At 40.7% G+C, this 13,813-nt stretch overlaps 1 protein-coding gene and 1 non-coding gene across 10 annotated transcripts in view; both read left to right on the forward strand.

Annotated features, from left to right (window-relative positions):
- chd9 (chromodomain helicase DNA binding protein 9) overlaps window positions 1–13,813 on the forward strand; it is a 254,829-nt gene that overhangs the window by 199,671 nt on the left and 41,345 nt on the right. For all 9 annotated transcript variants that reach the window (XM_061964542.2, XM_061964544.2, XM_061964545.2 and 6 more), the window contains 8 exons: window positions 636–846; window positions 2,285–2,480; window positions 3,363–3,545; window positions 3,951–4,136; window positions 4,296–4,406; window positions 5,897–6,096; window positions 6,182–6,381; window positions 6,758–6,917. In XM_061964542.2, coding sequence (XP_061820526.2) covers window positions 636–846; window positions 2,285–2,480; window positions 3,363–3,545; window positions 3,951–4,136; window positions 4,296–4,406; window positions 5,897–6,096; window positions 6,182–6,381; window positions 6,758–6,917 — 1,447 coding nt within the window. The remainder of the gene's footprint in view (window positions 1–635; window positions 847–2,284; window positions 2,481–3,362; window positions 3,546–3,950; window positions 4,137–4,295; window positions 4,407–5,896; window positions 6,097–6,181; window positions 6,382–6,757; window positions 6,918–13,813) is intronic.
- Window positions 3,735–3,873, forward strand: LOC133608974 (small nucleolar RNA SNORA16B/SNORA16A family). The gene has a single exon (XR_009815656.1). It is a non-coding gene; the product is annotated as a small nucleolar RNA SNORA16B/SNORA16A family (small nucleolar RNA).

Here is a 13,813-nt window from a genome sequence, read left to right on the forward strand (position 1 = left end):
GTAAATAAATAACCAAAAAATTTATATTTTGTTGTTTTCTTACTGTACCAAAAATGAACCGAACCGTGACCTCTGAACCGAGGTACGTACCGAACCGAAATTTTTGTGTACCGTTACACCCCTAGTATTGACACTGCACTGATACTGTGTTGGTGTTTCACAATTGTCCTCTGCCATCTACTGGATTAAATAAAATCACTACGTTTGATTTGCAAATAAAATGAAAAGTTAGCAAATACAATTGTTTGTTTTTTTGGGGCTGTCAAAAAAAAAAGAGTTAACACATGTGATTAATCACAAAAGATTATCACAATAACCATATATATATATATATATATATATATATATATGTATATATATGCAGATTAATCACGCAATTTCTTTTGACTGTACATGCTCCTTTTCCTTAACTGCGAATGGTGATCTGAAAGGTGGCACAGGTTGTTATACTGTCAGTGATCAGGTCAATGCACCCAAACATTTTTATTCCCTATTTTTCATAATGCATAGATGCTTCAGTACAGTTTGAGCCATCACTAATTATTGATGACTGTGAGTTCTGTCATTCCAAAACTTGGACTTTAGACTTTGATATAAAAAGCCATGTGACTAATGCTACTTCATCCACTTGTTAGGGGCAGAAGAAAAGATCTTAGAGGACTTCAGGGAGGTTTACAGCCCGGCTGCCTTGGACTTTCACCTACAAGCCATGGTGCAGTCCGCCGGGAAGCTCGTCCTCATCGATAAACTACTGCCGAAAATGAAGGCCGGCGGCCACAAGGTGCTCATCTTCTCCCAAATGGTGCGATGTCTGGACATCTTGGAAGACTACCTCATTCAGAGAAGGTAACTGTAAGACACACTACATCTATTGGCCTGAATATACTGTAAGGCAACAGTGATTATGTTACAATGTCTCTTTTTCAGTATTTGGACAAAATGTTATTTTTTTCTTTGATGTTTTTTAATATCTATTTCTTAGCTGCTCAACATTTTAGACTCAGCTTCGTTGATCAGCATTATCATTAAAATTAGTATCACGGCACGGCTGTTGTGAGTGACAGGAATAAAAACTCTTGGAGAAAAGTAATTTGATGCCATGCGTTGGACTGACCACAAATAAAGGCCAAACCATCTTTTTCGTACTGTTTTTTAGTGGAAAAAATATTATATTACAAAATAATATACAGTCATCCCTCGCTACATCGCGCTTCACATATTGTGGCATATTCAAAATGTTTGCCCTAAATTAGGAAGAGACCACACCAATTAGAGCGCACTGTTCAATATCGTCGCCACTGATTGGCTAAGCTTTAGGAAACATTACTATATGGGATTAAAAGAGTGTAATGGTGACTAAAGGGTATTGTTTCATGACTACAGGGCTCTCATAATGTTGAAAAACAAACTTAAAAGGTAACAAACTTTTCTTTTTTTTGCTCTCGTCCTGAAACTATTTGATTAATGATCTTCACGGAAATTTGTTTAACGCGGTCATGTCGAGAACCAATTAACAGCGATAAATGAGGGACGACTGTACTATTTATTAAGGGTGCTCAAAAAAATAGATTCACATCAAAATCGAGATTTTTATTTATCCCAATTCTAATTCGATTGATGATTTGCATTTTAATTTAAAACAATTTAAAAACTTTATTTTTGCAATTTCTTTTTCTTTTTTAAGAATATTTTTTGGGTTTTAAACTATCATCAATACTGTTGTTGCTTAAATTATTATTATTTTTTTGTATTTTTAATAGGTATTGTATTGGTATGTCTTCTCAATTGCTTTGTAACTGTATATCCTAAGTATTGTAAAGATGGGGTTATATTTTCTTTTATTGGACTGATAAACATTCTGGGATTTTTGTAAATAAAATTTGAAAAATATATTTAGAAAATACGTTTTTTATACCAACACTGCTTGTATCTTTGAAAAATGACTGCAAAATAAGTGCGAAACAGAGATATTTTTCTTGTATCACGTAAATCGTATTTTGGTCATCATATTTGTCACAGTTGTTTGATTCTGCTTCATTCATGAACATTGTCTAAAAATAAAACAAGTGTCATGGCGCAGCTGCATCATACCAAGTCACTACTGTTTGAGTGACGGAAAGAAAAGCTCACACTCAAACATGGTTGGCACCACCTGTTGGTTTGACTCAAAAGAGGGAATGTGGAAAAATTATCTCTCATTGAGGTCGAATGAGCATATTACGTCTGAATACTGTGGCTAGTGAGTTAGCTAGCATTGTAACGAGTGACCCCTGGTTTTTGGCAGGTACTTGTACGAGCGGATAGACGGCCGAGTCCGCGGGAACCTGCGTCAGGCCGCCATCGACCGCTTCAGCAAGCCCGACTCGGACCGCTTTGTTTTCCTCCTGTGCACACGAGCCGGCGGCCTCGGCATCAACCTCACGGCGGCGGACACCTGTATCATCTTCGACTCTGACTGGAACCCTCAAAACGACTTGCAAGTAAGACGACATCAAGTTAAAACCGCCAAAGCAGACACATACTGTCCATATACATTCACTGTACAAGCATACATATACACATACTGTACATGTACATTCACTGTACAAGCATACATATACACATACTGTACATATACATACATACACTCATGCATATAATCACGTTACATCAAACATATATTAACGTTGTTGCCCTAGGGGAAACTGGGTAACACATGACACACTGACAAAGTTTAACCTTTTGTAACTATAACAATCTACAAGGTTAATATAGTTGGCTTCTCTTTCTTCCCCTCCATGTTTCTGCTTTCTTTTGTATTTGAAGTTATCATTACATATACGTATTGTTGCATTTGAAACAATTGTATTGTTGATAATTGAGGTAAATTATTGTTATTATTCATTATCAATAGTGCTATTTCTATTGGTATTTGTATTGCTCCATTTGTAGTGTAATAACGCTCATTGGCATTTTTGTATTAATAATATTTATTTCACTAACTGCTTCTTTGCTATCACTTTAACCATCATATTTGTACATATCCTACTTGCTGATGTTCTGTTGTTATTGTTATTGTTGTTTGCTGTTGTTGTTGTCTCTGTCTTGTCCCCGCAATTTCCCCCTCTGTCTTCCTTTTTTTCTCTTTCTATCCCCTCCCTCTCTGGCCCGGCTTCGCCAAATAATATAAATCCATTTAATAAAGTCAATTACAATTAAGGCAACAATAGAAGTATCCCACACTTTTCTTTTGTAAAGTAAATTTGTACAGCCGATATGGGCATCTACATCAACAATACGATTTGCCTGAGTAGCTGGACAGGACAAAAAAAACAACAAAAAAACCCGCCAAAGCAGTACTAAGCTCCTGTTCAACCCGACAGGCGCAGGCACGCTGCCACCGGATTGGTCAGAACAAGGCGGTCAAGGTGTACCGGCTGATCACCAGGAACTCGTACGAGCGGGAGATGTTCGATCGCGCCAGCCTCAAGCTGGGTCTGGACAAAGCCGTGTTGCAGAGCATGAGCGGCCGAGACAACAGCTTGGGAGGAAGCACCGGTGGAGGGGTGAGTGGTGGGAATGAAATAGGATTCATCGTCAAGAGTGTTTGTAACCGCTCAATATATAATGACATCCATTTCAGAAAGGTAACCTTGGATTAGACGTTTTCAGTTCAATTCTGTGAACTCTTGAGTAGGTCTGTGTAGTGCCGCTTTAAAGCATTAGCCGGAACAATATCAAGGTTCTTTCAACAAAAAGGCTCCAATCGAAGCCATTCATGCTCTCCCGTAGCACTGAGTGGTCAAGTGCAAGCCAAGGTAAAAGACTTTCATAGACGGTCACTGTTCAGTTGGAAAAATAACTGCTCGAGCAACATTTTGGTAAAGAACATTAGACATTCAGGACAATCAGTGTCCGTGAGCAAGACATCCAATGCTGCCTAGATATAAACGTATTTTCCTTTGTCCCAGGCCGTCCAGCAACAGCTGTCCAAAAAGGAAATCGAGGATTTGCTGCGACGAGGGGCCTACGGTGCCATTATGGACGAGGAGGACGAAGGGGCCAAGTTCTGTGAGGAGGACATCGACCAGATCCTCCAGCGCAGGACCAAAACCATTACCATCGAGTCAGAGGGCCGAGGGTCCACCTTTGCCAAGGTAATGCAGCATGCATTAAACATTTTTGATGTTGTAACATTACAATAAGGACTATATATTCTTTGAATGGCACGCTGGCCATTGTTTCTAATGATTGACCAAAATTGCATCAAACAGAAATATAGATTTTTAAGATTTTCCGACATGGTCTTCTTTCAGGCCAGTTTTGTGGCATCCGGAAACCGCACAGACATCTCTCTGGATGACCCCAACTTCTGGGACAAGTGGGCGAAAAAGGCTGATGTCGATATGGAAATGGTGAATGGCAGAGTAAGTTGTTTGATGATCTCAGTTCATCAGTATTTTTAAAATCTGTGTGGTAAACAAAAGAAAGAATTAAGCAAACAGATTAGACACACTCGTTTTAGCTTTCTACTGAAGCTAAAACGTTCTTTAAGAAGGTGCAGGCCAGCGTTTCTCTGTGTGTGGTTGGTGGGCCACAGGTGGTCCCCAAGAAATGCCAATTGGTCCTTGAGATACTTGGTTATTACATTTGTCTTTTATCTTCTACTTTTTCATCCCCTTTGCATGTTGTCAAGTAAAGTCATTCTGCTCTAATCACTCACTACAAAGACGCTTTTTTGATACGGTGGCAAGAAAACGAGTAAAACTTATGACTAAATTGGTGAAGCTGTATTTTAATTTGCACTTTAATTTTATTGACAGTTAAGTTAAAAAAAATTGTGATTTTAGTAAGAATTCATTTATTTTAGCATTGTGTAATTGTATGCAAATGTTGTTTGAATCAGTTTATACGAGTCCCTTCTTTTGCAGTATATGTGATATGTATTTATTTTTGTCATCAGTCTGACCTAAGCCTTGGTAATAGTCTTTGTGATTAACACATCGTTTCATATCATTTGACAATGGTTATCCTATTAAACTGTAAGTAAGTAAGTTAGATATGATTATTGAATACAGTTAGAATCAACAGTAAGATTACTAAGTCAATGTTGATATTTCAGTGGGTCCCAACCCCCTCAGTAGTGGAAAAGTTGGGCCCTGTGGTCAAAAATGTTAAGAACACCTGCTCTAGTGTTTTTAAAAGTCTGCTGCAAAAAAATGTGTGTCAGGTTTTTTTAACTGAACTCGCAGGCCACCAGTTGATAGCCCAAGTGATAAAAAAGAGAGGACCTAAGATGGAACCTTGAGGAACACCAATAGTATAACTAAAGAAGTTGAACAAATGACCACTGACTGCATCTGAAGTAAAAAAAAAACTACAGCAACACTTTGGTTACACAAATAACATTACCAAAAACAATGTGTAACAGCCAAAAAGGAGAAGTCTTAAAGGAGTGCCATGAGGAACGACTCAGTTTTGCAAATCACAAGTTTAAACCCCAATGTTCTATGTTTGCAAGCAAGGTTAAATTTTTTTTTAAGATGTTTACAGTGGTCCACGTTCCTCTATACAACAGGAACACTTAAGTGTTTTTAGAAATTTGTTTGCAAAAATGTTGTCTCCCAAGTTTTTAACTCAACTTGCGACCCGGATTCGTCCCCTGGACTGCCAGTTGAATAGCCCTGTTGTAAAGTGACATAGGCCAGGAAAAACTCCCTCTGAAAAATAAGCCACAAACAGAGCAGAGACATCTGCCTCCACCGGTATACTTTTAAAAGAGTAGGCAGGATTATTGTTTGTGGGTATTTGTAAAGATAGTGGTTTTAAGTGGTCTATTTTTCAAGAAAAAGAAGCAGTGAGTTTACTATTTACATTTAGAGCCTAACCGTTGAGAATCTTTGTCTTGTGTCTACAGAACAGCCTGGTGATCGACACCCCGCGCGTCAGAAAGCAGACGAGGCCCTTCAGCTCCACCAAGGACGAGCTGGCGGAGCTCTCCGAAGGCGACAGCGACAGCGACGACACCAAACCCAAACTCCGGCGAACCCACGACCGGCCCAACAGCTACGGACGCACTGAATGTTTCAGAGTGGAGAAGAACCTGCTGGTGTATGGGTACGGTCTTTGAAACGTGCTTACCAAATACATTTAGCACACACGTGTGAATTTAAAGCTAACGTGTCTCATTATCGACGTCCAGGTGGGGCCGATGGAAGGACATCCTGACTCACGGGCGGTTTAAGAAGCAGCTGACCGACTGGGATGTGGAGTCCATCTGCAGGGCGTTGCTGGCCTACTGTTTGGTGCATTACCGCGGGGATGACAAAATTAAAAGCTTCATGTGGGACCTGATCGCACCCACGGAAGACGGACGTACCAAGGAGCTGCAGAATCACTTGGGTATAAAATATTCATTGCCGTTAAAGGTCGCATATTGTGCACTGGAAGATCCCAATACTTTTGCAATTCATCATTTGAGACCCCGCAAATTCACAAAAAATGTATTTATAGTTTTATTGCAAAAAAAACCTTTTTTTACCCACATAAAATACACCCTAATAAGAGCCTAGTTCTGTCAAACGATACATTTTTAGAAATGATTTTAATTTATTTAATTAAAACTTTCCAATCAGCTTTTATCAGCTTCACTGATAATGTTAGTGTTGCGGTGTCCCACTTTGTTCCCCTGTCCTTAAACGCAGCGTAGCGAACCAAACTCAAAATATTAGATAGCAATGCAGGAGAGCCGTTGTGATCGTGTGTCCTCTTCCGCCAGGCCTCTCAGCCCCAGTTCCTCGAGGCAGGAAGGGTAAGAAGATGAAGACACAGTCCAGCTCCTTTGACATCCACAAGGCCGAGTGGTTACGGAAGCACAACCCGGAGCACATGCTCCAGGACGACGGCTACAAGAAGCACCTCAAACACCACTGCAACAAGTAAGCGTACGCTCGTCGGAACCAAGCTGATTATACTACACTAGCCATAATACGCATCAATGCCAGGTTAGCTATGGCCATGCATTTTCAGTATAATAGCAGAAGTTTTGATGTAGCTATTGTATTGTTTGTGCTGGTGTACCGAATGAAATGTCCAATCAATGTACCTTGTCTCCACTGATTATCATTATATAAAATAGCTTTGACACGGGATATTCCAGTAAATTGTTTTGGGGGCCACATTTCCAGAAAGATAAGGACCCAGGATGCGGACTTCTCCTTTCATTATTAGTCTTATTTTGTATATTCCGTAGAACCAGCGTCCTCCACAATAGACATTTGATATTGGTCTATTTATTTTGTCAGTTACAGGAGCTCTCTGCTTTTTTTGAGGACCTTCTGTAAAAATGCGAGTCAAAGATCATCTCTATGACAGCACTACAGGTAAAAGCCAGTAAATTAGAATATTTTGAAAAACTTGATTTATTTCAGTAATTGCATTCAAAAGGTGTAACTTGTACATTATATTTATTCATTGCACACAGACTGATGCATTCAAATGTTTATTTCATTTAATTTTGATGATTTGAAGTGGCAACAAATGAAAATCCAAAATTCCGTGTGTCACAAAATTAGAATATTACTTAAGGCTAATACAAAAAAGGGATTTTTAGAAATGTTGGCCAACTGAAAAGTATGAAAATGAAAAATATGAGCATGTACAATACTCAATACTTGGTTGGAGCTCCTTTTGCCTCAATTACTGCGTTAATGCGGCGTGGCATGGAGTCGATGAGTTTCTGGCACTGCTCAGGTGTTATGAGAGCCCAGGTTGCTCTGATAGTGGCCTTCAACTCTTCTGCGTTTTTGGGTCTGGCATTCTGCATCTTCCTTTTCACAATACCCCACAGATTTTCTATGGGGCTAAGGTCAGGGGAGTTGGCGGGCCAATTTAGAACAGAAATACCATGGTCCGTAAACCAGGCACGGGTAGATTTTGCGCTGTGTGCAGGCGCCAAGTCCTGTTGGAACTTGAAATCTCCATCTCCATAGAGCAGGTCAGCAGCAGGAAGCATGAAGTGCTCTAAAACTTGCTGGTAGACGGCTGCGTTGACCCTGGATCTCAGGAAACAGAGTCGACCGACACCAGCAGATGACATGGCACCCCAAACCATCACTGATGGTGGAAACTTTACACTAGACTTCAGGCAACGTGGATCCTGTGCCTCTCCTGTCTTCCTCCAGACTCTGGGACCTCGATTTCCAAAGGAAATGCAAAATTTGCATGGTTGGGTGATGGTTTGGGGTGCCATGTCATCTGCTGGTGTCGGTCCACTCTGTTTCCTGAGATCCAGGGTCAACGCAGCCGTCTACCAGCAAGTTTTAGAGCACTTCATGCTTCCTGCTGCTGACCTGCTCTATGGAGATGGAGATTTCAAGTTCCAACAGGACTTGGCGCCTGCACACAGCGCAAAATCTACCCGTGCCTGGTTTACGGACCATGGTATTTCTGTTCTAAATTGGCCCGCCAACTCCCCTGACCTTAGCCCCATAGAAAATCTGTGGGGTATTGTGAAAAGGAAGATGCAGAATGCCAGACCCAAAAACGCAGAAGAGTTGAAGGCCACTATCAGAGCAACCTGGGCTCTCATAACACCTGAGCAGTGCCAGAAACTCATCGACTCCATGCCACGCCGCATTAACGCAGTAATTGAGGCAAAAGGAGCTCCAACCAAGTATTGAGTATTGTACATGCTCATATTTTTCATTTTCATACTTTTCAGTTGGCCAACATTTCTAAAAATCCCTTTTTTGTATTAGCCTTAAGTAATATTCTAATTTTGTGACACACGGAATTTTGGATTTTCATTTGTTGCCACTTCAAATCATCAAAATTAAATGAAATAAACATTTGAATGCATCAGTCTGTGTGCAATTAATAAATATAATGTACAAGTTACACCTTTTGAATGCTATTACTGAAATAAATCAAGTTTTTCAAAATATTCTAATTTACTGGCTTTTACCTGTATAGTTCTTTTAGGAATCTGCTGCAGTTTTTTTTCCATAACTGAACTCGCAGGCCTCCAATTGAATAGCCCAGATGATGAAAAGAGAGGACCGAAAATGGAATCTTGAGGAAAACCACTAGTACAAATAAAGAAGTTGAACAAATGACTACGGACTGCATCGGAAGTAAAGAAGCTGCAGCAAAACTTTGGTTACATAAATCCTATTACGAAAAAAGGAGGAGACTTGAAGCGGTACCTTGAAGGATGACTCAGTTATATATAAAACCCCAAACCAGTGAAGTTGGCACGTTGTGTAATTTGTAAATAAAAACAGAATACAATGATTTGCTAATCCTTTTCAACTTATATTCAATTGAATAGACTGCAAAGACAAGATATTTAATGTTCAAACTGAGAAGCTTAATTTTATTTTGCAAATAATCATTAACTTTGAATTTAATGGCAGCAACATATTGCAAAAAAATTGGCACAGGGGCATTTTTACCACTGTGTTGCTTGGCCTTTCCTTTTAACAACACTCAGTAAACGTTTGGGAACTGAGGAGACCATTTTTTAAAGCTTTTCAGGTGGAATTCTTTCCTATTCTTGCTTGATGTACAGCTTAAGTTGTTCAACAGTCCGGGGTCTCTGTTGTGGTATTTTACGCTTCATAATGCGCCACACATTTTAAATGGGAGGCAGGTCTGGACTACAGGAAGGCCAGTCTAGTACCCGCACTCTTTTACTACGAAGCCACGCTGTTGTAACACATGCAGAATGTGGTTTGGTATTGGAAATAAGCAGGGGCGTCCATGAAAAAGATGTTGCTTGGATGGCAGCATATGTTGCTCCAAAACCTTTCAGCATTAATGGTGCTTTCACAGATGTGTAAGTTACCCATGCTTTGGGCACTAATACACCCCCATACCATCATAGATGCTGGCTTTTGAACTTTGCACCTATAACAGTCCGGATGGTTATTTTCCTCTTTGGTCCAGAGGACACGACGTCCACAGTTTCCAAAAACAATTTGAAATGTGGACTCGTCAGACCACAGAACACTTTTTTCACTTTGCATCAGTCCATCTTAGATGAGCTTGGGCCCAGTGAAGCCGGCGGCGTTTCTGGGTGTTGTTGATAAATGGTTTTCGCTTCGCATAGTAGAGTTTTATATTGCACTTACAGATGTAGCGACTAACTGTGGTTACTGACAGTGGTTTTCTGAAGTGTTCCTGAGACCATGTGGCGATATCCTAACACACTAATGTCGCTTTTTGATGCAGTACCGGGCCTTGCCGCTTACGTGCAGTGATTTCTCCAGATTTTCTGAACCTTTTGATATTATGGCCCGTAGATGGTGAAATCCCTGAATTCCTTGCAATAGCTCATTGAGAAATGTTGTTCTTAAACTGTTCAACAATTTGCTCACGCATTTGTTCACAAAGTGGTGACCCTCGCACCATCCTTGTTTGTGAATGACTGAGCATTTCATGGAAGCTGCTTTTATACCCAATCATAGCACCCACCTGTTCCCAATTAGCCTGTTCATCAGTGGGATGCTCCAAATAAGTGTTTGATGAGCATTCCTCAACTTTCTCAGTCTTTTTTGCCACTTCTTTCTTTCTTTCTTTCTTTAGTTTATTTCGAACATGAACACACTTACAGTATAATACATCACACAGTTTCAAATCATTTCACTTTACATCATGTCCGAAAAGGAGTAGGAAGAAGCTAAGCTTATTTAATCCTACCCCTTTCCCACTTCAGAGCATTTACAAATATATACATTAATTTCCTGACCTTTTTATAATAGAATAACATCTGTGAATTAGTATGCACAACAGTTTTGTAATATGTAATTAATTAATTCAGTCATTATTAACATACTGAGATGAAGAATATCTTATTTTTAATAAGGTTGAAAGTATTTCTCATAATTCTTCTTCTTTGTATTTTGTAAGCACTATTAATTTGAACAACCTCTTAAACTGGATCATATCAGTACAAAGTTTAACGTCATTACTTAATCCATTCCATGATTTCATTCCACATACTGATATGCTAAAGGTTCTAAGTGTTGTACGTGCATTAGAGATGCGCGGTTTGCGGACACAACCGCGGATTATCCGCGGATCGGGCGGATGAAATTAAAAAAAATAAGATTTTATCCGCTCGCGGGTCGGGTCGGGCGGATTAATTAGATTTATTTTTTATTTTTATTTTTTTATTTTTTTTTGCGGGTGGCAGTTAAACCAATTGGGAAATATATATACATAGTTAAATGTTGTTACCCACATACGAAAAACGAGCAGGCACCTGCTGCATATGCCACAACAGAAGAAAAAAAAAAAAGAGATGGACACTTTTACGGAGCGTAGAAGGCCCCCGACGCCTCGCCGGGGTCCGGGACCGAGGCCCCTTCCCCCGAGAGGGCCCCACCGGGAGCCGTAGCTGAGGCGATCCGCGAGAAGGGCCTGACGCACGTCCAGGGTCACTACCGCGCCCACCGCACCGACACCCCGCCTCGTCCGCTTTCGACGCGGCCGGCGTCACGCGCAGCAGGTAAGCAGCTTACCTGCCCGCCACCCCCGTGGCCGGGGGCTCGTAACATGGGTCACTCCGCGCGCTCCGCCCGCGCAGCTTACCTGCTTGCCACTTGTCACTCCGCGCTCAGTGCGCTCACGAAAGGGGTGGGGCTCACCCTGGTTGATATAGAGAGCAGGACAGTGGCCATGGAATTTCATTTAAGGTTTGTGATAAACCATCAAACTCATTCGTTAAAAGGACTCTATAGTAATATAAAGCGAATTTTTCTGGACATTATCATGCAAGAAAAGTTTATTTTTGGGATCGCGATCACCGCGTAATGATTTTTAAAGGTTGCATTACATTATTAACTGTCCCATGTGATCAGCCAGTGCGATTGGAAGTCCATGCTCAATTATTGCCTCCGTAAATAAAACTTCGGCATTTATCACATCCAAAGAATCTGTTTGGGCGACGAAAAACGTTGAAAGTTTTCCACTCGTATCGCTAGCAACGGCATTAGACTTGTGTTTCTTTGTCCCAAAGTGGTCTTTTACATCGCTAATTCCTCCGTGTCCGATCGAAAAATCTTGTCTGCACAAGGTGCAATTCGCGTAGTTTTCACCCTTTTTTTTTTTAATTAATGAAAAACCGTATTTTTTATCACTGCACCCGTAACCCGGAATAGGTTGATGAAAACCGTACGAATTACGGGAAAACCGGAGTAGTTGGCAGGTGCCTCACTAATGCCTTGCATCGTCTATATTAGATATAACGGGCGGGTGCGGGCGGATGACGGGCGGATGCAGTTCTATTCAAACGTTACATCGGGTGGATGGCGGATGGTTGACGACTTTCTGATGCGGTTGCGGATGAAATATTTGCCTATCCGCGCATCTCTAACGTGCATACAAATGTTTTAAATGAGATTTTCCTCTAAGGTTATATTTCTCCTCTTTAGTTGCCAGCTTTTTTGAAACATGTTGCAGGCATCAAATTCCAAATGAACTAATGTTTGCAAAAAATAAAGTTTACCAGTACGAACGTTAAGTTAATTGTCTTTGCAGTCTATTCAATTGAATATAGGTTGAAAAGGATTTGCAAATCATTGTATTCTGTTTTTATTCACGATTTACACAAGGTGCCAACTTCACTGGTTTTGGGTTTTGTAAATCACAAGATTGGATCCCAGTGTTCTATGTTTGCTAGCAAGGTTAAAATGCTGCCGATGTGTTTCCAGTGGTCAAAGTTCCTCCACACATTAGAAGCACTCTAGTGTTTTTAGGAATTTGCTGCAAAAATGTTTGTCTCCCAAGCTTTGACTTGAACACGGGTGCCAGTATAGTCTCATTACCGAGCCAGATTTGGTCCCTTGGCCGACCGTTGAATAGTATAGAGTAATACAGTATTGCCTACCGTATTTTCCGCACTATAAGGCGCACCTAAAAACCACAAATTTTCTCAAAAGCTGACAGTGCGCCTTATAACCCGGTGCGCTTTATATATGGATAAATATTAAGATTCATTTTCATAAAGTTTAGGTCTCGCAACTACGGTAAACAGCCGCCATCTTTTTTTCCCCGTAGAAGAAGCGCGCGGTGCATGCTGGGATATGTGACGTTTCATTTCCATTTGTGTGTTTATGTAAAGACCCCAAAATGGCTCCTATTAAGTGTGTTGTCTGTCTAATTATAAATAATGCAGACGAGGCGTGTTAACTGAGTTCTCAACGTTTACTCACAGCGTGCTCATAACCACATTCTAACTGCCAGCATACAACGCTTCTCAGGGCTACCGCGCATGCTCGTAACTATCGTTGCATGCTGGGTAGTGTAGTTGTTATATTTGCTAGTTCATAACAGCACATTGAGAGACACGCTTACGCGCTTAATTCAATACTCGCCGTCATTCCGGGTGGATTGACAAAAGACCTCCAGCCGCTAGATATTGGTGTCAACAGGGCATTCGAAGCTAGACTGCTAACTGCGTGGGAACAATGGATGACAGAAGGCGAACACACCTTCACTAAGACGAGGAGGCAGCGCCAGACGACGCCAACATCTGCCAGTGGATCGTAAATTTGCCCAACTTTTCACTTCGGACACCGAAGACGAAGGATTTACGAATGAAGAATAACTTCAGAAAGTGAGCGCTATGTTTATTTTGTGTGTTGTGACATTAACGTTCGAGCAACATTATGTTGCTATTGCTCTGCACTATTTTGAATTTTACTATGTTTGTGATTGCACATTTGCGTACATTTTGGGAGTGAACAGAGTTGTTAGAACGCTGGTTTTTAATATATTATTAAAGTTTGACTGACCTATCTGACTGTTTTTTTGACATTCCCTTTAGCGC

The sequence above is a fragment of the Nerophis lumbriciformis genome, linkage group LG06, assembly GCF_033978685.3.
Source record: "Nerophis lumbriciformis linkage group LG06, RoL_Nlum_v2.1, whole genome shotgun sequence".
Lineage (NCBI taxonomy): Eukaryota > Metazoa > Chordata > Actinopteri > Syngnathiformes > Syngnathidae > Nerophis > Nerophis lumbriciformis.